Raw genomic sequence first — 9,748 nt, 5'->3', positions numbered from 1 at the left:
TCTAAGGCGCCGCAGGCGCGTGGGGTTCACGTCGCACACTGTCGGAAATTTGAACAGGTCGTAAGGAAAAAAGAAAAAAAAGAAAAAAAAGGAAAATAAGAAAGTAACAACAACAACAATAAAAACAATAAAAACAACAAAACAAACAAACAAACAAACAAACAGAGGAAGGGCGTAGCCGCCGAGAGGCACCCGCCAGACCCCAACGCCAACACAGCACCCCGGGCGGCCCCGAAAGAGCCGCCGGGAGCCCACACGGGAGGCCTACAGGCGGTCGACCAAACCCACGTCGTCGGCAAAGTTCAACATAGCGCGGAAGAGTTTGCCGTGGCTCGATGTGCAGCCCGAGGGGTGCAAGACGTCCTCCACCGTCAAGCAGGGGAGGTTCTGCGCGCGGTAAACGCGGGCAAGAGTAGCGCGCGCCGTCGACGAAGCACTACACTCACACATCAGATGTTGCAGCGTCTCGACAGCACCGCAGTCCTGGCAGAGGGGCGAGGCGGCTCCGCGGAGGCGGTGCTTGCGCTCGGCGGGCCAGACGGAACCGGTCCGGAGTGCGAGGAGGAAGGCTCGCTCTCTCCTCGTGAAGCCGGATTCCGGAAGCAGGCGTGGCGGGCGACCGCGCGCGACGCGGCTGTCGGGGTGGCGCAGCGCGAGCTCTCGTTTGAAATGAAGCCGCGCCTCGTCAAACGAGTTGACTCGCGTCGACAGCGGGGATAGGGGATCGTGGGCGCGCCTTGCCAGGTCATCAGCTGCCTCGTTCCCGGCGACACCGACGTGCGACGGTATCCACTGGAGGCACAGGTCGCACCCCTGTCGCTGTAGAGCATGCAGCCTGCAGGCAACGCGCTGTGCCAGTGGCGGCGCACGCTCGTCGAGCAGCAGCTGGCGCAAAGCGGACCTCGAGTCGCAAAGAATCGCCACTCGGTTCAGGAACGGCGACTCTTCGAGGATGTCGGCCGCCAGATGGAGACCCACAAGCTCCGCTGTGGTGGAGGAAGCTCGGTAGGACAGGCGGCACTGTCTCGCGACATCGAGGTGCGGCACAACGCAGGCGGCGGCCGCGGAACCGTCCTGGCGGACAGAACCGTCAGTGTACAGGTGTGCCCTCCCCACCAGGTCATCGTGTATTCGAGCAGCAGCCTCCTGCACCACAGCGCAACGAGGCGTGCGGTGCTTGGAGCGGACGCCCGGCAGGTCGAGGCACACGCGCAACGGCACACGCTGGTTTGGTGGCGGCCAGGCTGCAGGGGAGGCCGGGGCGTCGACCACCAGGCTGTCGAAGAGCTCGAGGAGCTCCCCCACACGCGACTTGGGCAGCTCGCGCAGGTATGACAGCATGGGGCCGGCACCGGGGGCACGGGAGAGGCGCTCCAAGTGGCCAAGGGCGCGCAGATCGGCAGTGAGGGAGACGGGCCAGGCGCCGGTTTCCGCGAGCGTTTCTGCGACACGAGAAGCACTGGGCAGGCCGTGGCACATGCGAAGCACTCGTCGGTGGTCGGCGTCGATGCGTCGCCACAGATGCGGTCGCAGGTTGCACAGTGGGAGCGCGTACAGGACCCTGGACAGCGCCACTGCACCGTACATGCCAACCGCGAACGAGGGGGGGGCAGCCGTCACCACGCGCGAGGAGCGCCCGCACCGCGCCCTCAACTTTCCGCATGGCAGCGCGAAGCCGCTTCACGGCAGGGAACCATGTCAGGCGATGGTCAATGGTGAGCCCGAGGTAGCGCACCGTCAGCCGCCAGGGAAGGGGGACACCGTCGACGACCACGCAGCCAGTGTGGCGCCGGGCAGCAGCGCGCGGATGGACCATGATGGCCTCCGACTTTGCCGCCGACAAGCGCAGGCCGATGGCCCGCAGGAAGTCGCCGACCGCATCCGCCGCCGCCTGCAGCTGCACACGCATCCGCGCCATCGCCGCCGGCGGGCCACGGACGAAGAGCGCCACGTCGTCCGCGTAGACAACGGCACGCACAGGGAGGTGCCCACTGCTGAGCACGCACTCGCTGATGGGCGCGAGTGCGAGGTTGAACAGAAAGGGGCTCAACACACTCCCCTGAGGCACACCGCACGTCACTGAACGGGGCGAGCTGGTCGCCCGCCCAACCCGAACAACGGACGACCTGTCGGTTAGGAAGGCCCGCACGTACGCCAGAAGCCTGCCCTCTACACCAAGAGCGCGCACAGCCGAGATGATGGTGTCGTGGGGCAGGGAGTCGAACGCGCTCTGGACGTCCAAGAGCAGCAGGAACGCGGCGTGGCCGTCGCGACTCGCCTGCTCCAGCGTGCCCACAACGGCGGCAAGGCAGTCGGCCGTGGAGCGATGCGTGCGGAACCCACACTGTTCAGGCGGAAAAACACCGCGGATGTCCGCAATCCATTGGAGCCTCGACAAGGCCATCGCCTCCATCGTCTTGCCAGGGACTGACTGTTAGAGAGACGGGCCTGTACGAGGCGAGGCTGCGAGGCGGCTTGCCACTCTTCAGCACTGGCACCACGAGCGCGGAGCGCCAGGACTCCGGGAGGCACCCGCTGCGCAGGACACCGTTGAATGCGTTGAGCAGGAGGTGTCGCTGATCTTCGTCCAGGTTGCGCAGCATTTGGTGGGTGACTCCGTCCTGCCCGGGCGCACTGCGGCGCCGTCCTCGGCGCAGCACGCGCTGCAGCTCGTGAAAGGTGAAGTCTTCCTCGCACAGACTTGTGATTGCCTGCGCGTGGGTTGACTGATCTCCACCCCGCACGAACACAGCCACGTAGAGCGCCCGCAGCGCGACCGCAGGCACACCAAGGAGGGGAGCGGTGGCGGCAGCAGCAAAGGCGTCCGCCAGCTGTTCGGCGAGCGCTAGCTCACTGATGCCGTGCGCCACAGCGATGGCGAGCACAGGGAACCGTGGTGTCCTGGGGTTCAGCAGCGCACTCAGGACGCGCCAGCCGCGGTGTTGGTTGCGGGGTTTTGCGAGCGACGAGCAGAGGCCCGCCCAGCTACGTCGGCGCAGCTGCCTCGCGTGTCGCCTGCACACCGCATCAAGACGATTGTACGTAGTCCAGTCCGCGGCGGCACCGGAGCGGACCGCGCGTCGCTGAGCACGTCGGCGAGCCGCGCGGACGTTCAGCAACTTGATGTCGGGGCAGGGCGTGCCGGCGGGGACGATCACGCGTGTCGTGGCACGGCCCGCGCACTCCGCGATGTGCGCGAAGTAATCACTGGAGCGCGACGGTCTCGCACACATCTCGCGGAAAAGCGGCCACCGCACGACAGCGTACACGCGCGTGGCTCCGCGACTTGGCCTGGTGGGGCACAGGGTGATGGGGTAGTGATCGGATCCGGCGGTGTCCGGAGCACGCTGCCAGGAGTAAGAGCAGCGCTCCGAGACAAGCGCCAGATCGATCACTGTGGCGACTCCGTCCCGGCGCACGAACGTCGCTTCCCCACTGTTGAGGACGGTGAGGCCCGCAGCCGCGACGGCAGACGACAAGTCCCCTCCCCGCGCATTGCTCCTGGCACTGCCCCAGTCACCGTGGTGGGCGTTGAAATCGCCGCACACGACGGTGTCGGGCGAGAGCAGCGCAGTGAGGCGCACAACAAACGAGTAGTCAGCGCGACGGGAACCCGCGCGAACGTAAACACTGGCCACCGAGGTGTTGGTGCCGCGCACGCGCACAGTGACGGCCACGCACTCGATCATCGCGGAGCACAGGTGGTCCGTGGGGACCCGCGCATGAGGAAGGGCGGCTCGCACGTAGACTGCGACGCGGGGGCGGCCAGGCGGATGCGCGTCATCGGAGCACGGCGCAGCGTCACACTCAGCCATGGCACAGTCCGACGCACTGCTGTAGCCGATGTAGCCCGGCAGCGAGACCTCCTCTGCACGTGCGTACGTTTCCTGTAAAGCGAGGACGTCGTAGTCGTGCAGAGGAAGGTGCTCTGCGAGCTCAGCGTGTCGGCGGCGCAGGGAGTTGCAGTTCCACTGCAATATGCGCGGCCGAGAGGCACCCTGAGGTCTAACTGCCATGGCTGGCCAGTGTTCGTTGAGCGGCAAGGGCGGCCGCGCACAGTGGGCGTGCGGGGCAGTCCTGCGGCAAAAACTCTGTCGCGAACGCGAGCGCGGCAGTCAACAGCGCGATGACGGCGTCGCGTGAGTCGGGAGACGCCGAGGGCGATCGGGGCGGAGGCGTCGACGTGTTGCCCTCGACGGGCAACCTCGCCGGGCGGTCGCCCGCGGCGTCGGAGAAGCTCCGGCCAGGTTGCACTCGGGACGGGACACGGGAGACGGCGAGTTGTTGCGGTCCCTGTGTGGTGCGTTGTCCCGTGGTGCGGACTAGGACGGTAGCTTGGCGGCGAGATATCGGCAGCTCAGACGAGGCGAGGGTCTCGGCGACCTTCCTTTCGTGCTGCCAGCTGGGGCAGCGCGGCTCTGTCGCCGCGTGAGGGCCGCCGCAGTTCAGGCAGGTGGCTTGTTTGGCCGTGCAGCCGGACGTTTTGTGGGCACCCGCACAACGAAGGCAACGTTGTTCCGAGGTGCAGGTCGCGGCCACATGGCCGTAGGCGCCACAGTGGTGGCACTGCCTAGGACGCGGGCGCTTCGGGAGCACGGACCGGCGCACCTTAAACAGTGCGACCTCAGCAGGGAGCTTCCTGCCCGCGAAGCGGAGGACAATGTTTCTGCCCGCACGGAAGCACCCAAGCACCGCAACACCCGACTCGATGTTCGCCAGCAGGGTGTCATCGCTGAGGTTGCGGTCGACGCCGAAGACGTATCCCGTGCAGGAGTCGGCCGGGGCCGTCGTCGCGCGAACCGGGACGCCACATATTTCTGTGACTGCGAGGAGCGGGTCCAGTGGAGCGTCGGTGGCAGCATCAACCGCGACAATGTTGAGTCGGAAGTTGACTCTGACCCGGTGCGCGCCAGCCACCCGCGACAGCTGTGCCGCAATCGCCTCCTGCGAGTGTGCGAGGAAGTTTGTCATCCCGGCGAGGGGGCGATACAACACAGTGTCGCAGGGTTCCCGCAAAGGCAGAAGGGTTGGGGCGCGGCGAGGACGCTGTCGACGGCCTCCGCGGCGGCGGCGCTTGCGGTTTCGCATCGCTGGAGGGGGCGGGGCACCGTTGAGTGCACGTGTGCCGGCCCGGTCACTGGGCTGCTTCCTTGGAGCCACAGCTGACTCCTTCAGCTGGTTGTCTCTCTCCCTCCTTGCCTGTGGCAGGCTTGCCTCTGTGCCAGGGTGGGGGAGGGGCGGCTTGCCTGGAGGGGGTAGAGGGGGGAACGCATCCTCGACCAGGGGGGCGAGGGTACCAAGCACACAGCTGGGGCGCGCCGTTTCCGCCGGGGAAGGCAGCTGTCGGACCGGTTTCCCTCTCTCCAGTAGAGCAGTGTCAACCTGGTCCGCCGGGGGGGGGGGGGGAAGTCGCTGGGGAGATTTCTCTCTCGCCGGGAGCTTGTGCGCCACGTGCTCTGAAAGTTGTTGGCTCTCTACCGGTTTCTCTCCCTCCGGGAGCTTGGGTGCCCCGTGATGTGCGGGGGGTTGAGCAGCCGGTTCTGCCGGTTCTTCTACCTCTGCCCGCGCGTGGGCCACGTGGTGGACTTGCTGGACTGGTTCCTCTCCCTCTGACAGCTCGGGCGCCTCGCGATCCGACGGGGAAGGGGATCGGGTGCAAGCTGGAGAGGAGGTGTCCTCGCTGCTCGGGGTGTTCTCGGTCGATGGCGGGGGGGAGGAGGAGCTCTCGGAAGGGCTCGTGGAAGCGGATGAGAGGGGGGGACTGGAGAGCGTACTTGTATGCGGGCTCTTTTCGTCTGCCGCACCGTCCCCTGCTGTATCAGGCTGCTGGGGGGTGGGGGGGAGTGCGTGGCCACTTCGTGCTGCGCGGGTGGGGGAGGCGAGACCAGTTCGGTGTGCTGTGGCGAACCGGTTGTGGTCTCAGCTTCTCTCAAACTGGGGCGGCTTTGTGGTGTGGCTGGGGGGGATGCAGCATACCGGGGGGCTGCGGCGACATTGCGGCGCTTGCGCTTTCGGGCCGTTGCAGGGGTCGGGGCGCCGGTGCGTCTGGGTGAAGGCCGGAGGCGCTTGGCAGTGCGCATTTTTTTACCCACTGTTCCGACCTTCTGGGATGCAGACTGGAGAGCCGGTGGGTGCAGGTCATGGGTCAGGAGCCGTCGAGTGGCTCTGAGGAGAGCTCCATCCATGTTCCGAGCGGCCGGGGGTGCCGCTGGGCGCGAAACCGGACTCGCCGTCCGAGAGATCACCCATCGTGAGGGTGCTGGGCTGGATGGCTACATGTTGAATGTAGCCGCCTAGCTATACGGTAACTCAGCTAGAGCTAAGGTTCCTAACGTCCCACTCCCTTGGGAGCCCTAATAAGGGCTACGCTCAGAGCGTGGTCGTGGGAGGGGAACAAAGCGGCGCAAGGGAGCAAGAAAAACACGTCTTGCTCCGGCGAGTGCGTGGGCGATCTTCCTGCAACAGCAGGTGCTGGCGTGGATAGCGCGCCCTCTCTCCACCCCCTCTCCCTCTAACGCGCGCGCTAGGAATTAAAGCGGGTTGGCGCGGGCTCCACTCGTCAACTCCTGCGCCTCTTCTCTTGCGTTCGTCGGCGGTCCCTTTAATGAACTGTGCATTAATACAGCTTGCCGTAATAACACCAACGGTCGTGGGGTCAACTCCCACCAATGGTCGTAGCTTCGCGTATCTGAATTAAATCTTGCTTAATGAACTGTGCCTTAATTCAGTTTGCCTTTATTACACTAAAGGTCGTGGGTCCGACATCGACCAAAGGTCGTGGCTTTGAGTTCGGTAATTAACTCTATACTAATGAACTGTGCATTAATCCAGTTTGCCGTAATTACACCAAATTCGTGCGTTCGATTCCCACCAAAGGTCGAGAGTTCGGCCTCAATTTGAGTACCATTGAATTCTGGTGCAAGAACGCCCAACCGCGTAAAGCAGGACATTGGATTTTTTCGTCTCATGAGCCGTCTAGGCTTCCGCTTTAGGTGCATGTCAAGCAACTCATAGCCATGGTCATTACCAGTCCCCATTTCCCCGTCCATGCACGCTGCTAATTGCAAGATCTTTATAGATGACGAGCTGGTTGTGGGTGGCGGATCGCGTTAGGCCCCGTTTGCGGTCATTTTTTTACCATGACAGGTGAACGCATGCCGACTGTCCCAGAAGCGAGCCAGTGTTGCCAGGTCCGACGAGGCGGCGTAGCCAAAAGCTGAGAAGTTAGCCCAAATGTAGCCAAACAGAAAAAAAAACCTAAACGATTCGTAGCCAATATAGCCATTTTATTAGCAATTTTATTTGTGTATACATTTTCACATTCGACTACGGCAATCGTTTTTTGCACAACCCGTCGTAACAAATGTCCGTGCCGCCGTGACGGTCGGCCCTTTACATCAACAACAGCGACATCATGCTTGCACAGAACACTTTTTGGTTGTCCCCGGAGCTCCTAATTCCAGTGAATCGCTGCAGAGGGCGAATCAGTGCTTTTATTTTATGACAGATATACTAAGTTATTATTTTTAGTTATTTACAGTAACATTAAATACGAACTCTGCTTTTCAGCTGTTGTGAACACAAAATAATGTTCAGCATCCTCGATCTCTCACGTTATCTCTGCCTACGGCGTAGAAGTTCAGCTGCCCAGCGATCTGCGATGGCGACGTGCTCACGGCTTCTTGTTTGATGAGTAAAACTAGTCTTTCGCGCTATGATATCTCGCGTTATTTGCCTCATCGCCCTTTCTTGTTTTCGCAGTTTTCTGCTTTTGTTTTTCAATTAGCTTGGCCCGATTAGCTGGGACACACACTATCTATATAGTGTCAATTGACATCACCTGGCCGCCATCTAAGGTCTCTAGCACGCCAAGAACATGCGTTAAGAAAAGGGACCGGCAACAGATGCCACTCACTGTCTGAATCGGTGTAAGCGGAGCGTTAAAAGATTACTGCGGAAACCGGCACACTAGTGTAAGACACGCAGTTGTTTTCTGCGACGAGCACGTCCCGAATTAACTCGCTCGAAATGGTGAATGCCGCGACGCGCCCAAAGAGCAATGGTAAAAAACAAATGATAAGAGTGGTAATGCTGTGAAAACCGGTTACTGTCAAAAGCAAACCATGTTGATGTCAATAAAGTTTTAGAATAGGGGCCTCTAAAGTTTGGGGCCACAATAGCTTTGGGGGTGTTATAACGTTGGGGCTTGTGGGACGAAGATTTTGGAATAGGCGTGTTGCGTTTGCGGATAACATGGTGCGTTTGCAGCGTCACTACGGCGTCAAAAAACAGTTATAAATATTAAATAAATATACCATCTTATGATAGGAAAGTAATTTACTTTTGTGTTTTCGCTTTTAATTACAATTTAGAACTTGTTCTATTAGCAGCATGGAACTTGTTGCGCTTAGTTTTGAGTAACCAACTTTACGCACCTTCACCGAGCCAAGTCAATCTGTGATAGGCCTACGAGCCATGAAATCGACAATTGAATTCGGAATAATCGGCATATAATGAATCAATCTTCATTACACATGTTAGTTGAGATAAAGCGATAACCGCAATCACTTCTTCTAGCTTACGAACTTCACGCATTACCACGAATCGAGCCCAGTTTTGTGCTAGGTTAGAGCCGTCGCTTCGACGGGCGCCGCCATGTTTGTTTATAAAAGCTGTTGGGGCAGCTTTTGCGGCTCCCGCTTAATTGATGAAATAGCGTGCCCGACGCAATATTCAAGCACAGTTTGTGTTTTGCGCACGCTCAGTGGCTTCGACACTATTTCTTTGGGGCCGCAAACGTTTGAGGCCCCTATTCTAGAACTCTAATAATTTTCTGGGGATTTATGGGCCAAAACCACGATATGATTGGGAGGCATGACGCAGTGGGGCATTCCGTATTATTTAGGCCACCTCGGTTTTTGACGTACACGTAAATCTAAGTGCACGGGTGTTCCAGCATTTCGCCTTGATCTAAAGGCGGCTGCCGTGGCCGGGAATCAAACCCGCGTCCTCGAGCCTGCAGCGCGACACATCACAAGCTAAGCTAACACGGTGGGTGAAGTTCATGTGACGTGGTGCACTGATGTGATGGTGGCAAACAAGTTTCGATATTAGCAGAATGAGTATCTGCATCCGTGACGTTACGGGCATATCATCTAGAAGTAAAAGCACCAGAAGCCACCTTTGGCTCGAGATCTTGCTCCCATTCATTTTTATACGTTGTCGCATACTTGGCCCCCTTCCGATGTTTGGATTCTCCTCTTTGAGGAGGATGTGATCTTACGTTCAACCTATCCAAATGAATGTCGAATGTAAGCACGAAAAAAATTCATCTAGCAGGAGAAGAAAATGGCAGTAAAGCTTTGCGCGAGAAACGTGGAGTAGGTCGAAAGCTGTGCCCGGCGCGATACTTCACCGAGAGCATGGCCATGAACAAACTGGAGTGTGTCATCCACCCCTGCTTCCCTTCTTTCAGGCCGGCACCATGATCGCCCGATGGCCCCCGCCCTATCTTATTGCTGTCCCTTCCTGAGCATAGCCCTCTTACTACAGTCTACTGTGAAAAACCCACTATATCCCCCAGATCCATCCCGATGCCCGCGGACCTGTGCTCAGGTCCACGGTCACCACGGGGTGTAATTTAAGTGCATCAAAGATAAGCCACCGCAAAGACAACAGTGGAGAGAGTGAAGAAAATGCGGGGGTGGGGGGGGGGGGGTGGTCCTTTCGCGCACGCACACACGCACAA

The 9,748-nt window shown here is 60.0% G+C and overlaps 1 protein-coding gene across 1 annotated transcript; it reads right to left on the bottom strand.

Annotated features, from left to right (window-relative positions):
• Positions 1–264: 264 nt before the first annotated feature.
• LOC119464017 (uncharacterized) lies at positions 265–2,397 on the bottom strand. Its single transcript, XM_049655463.1, is given in 2 exon segments — positions 265–1,586; positions 1,588–2,397. Coding segments are annotated over 2 exon segments (1,653 nt in total). The 5' UTR covers positions 1,919–2,397.
• Positions 2,398–9,748: the final 7,351 nt, after the last annotated feature.

Source organism: Dermacentor silvarum, chromosome 9, assembly GCF_013339745.2.
Source record: "Dermacentor silvarum isolate Dsil-2018 chromosome 9, BIME_Dsil_1.4, whole genome shotgun sequence".
NCBI classification, from domain to species: Eukaryota; Metazoa; Arthropoda; class Arachnida; order Ixodida; family Ixodidae; genus Dermacentor; species Dermacentor silvarum.
This window is presented reverse-complemented; position numbering and strand designations above follow the sequence as displayed.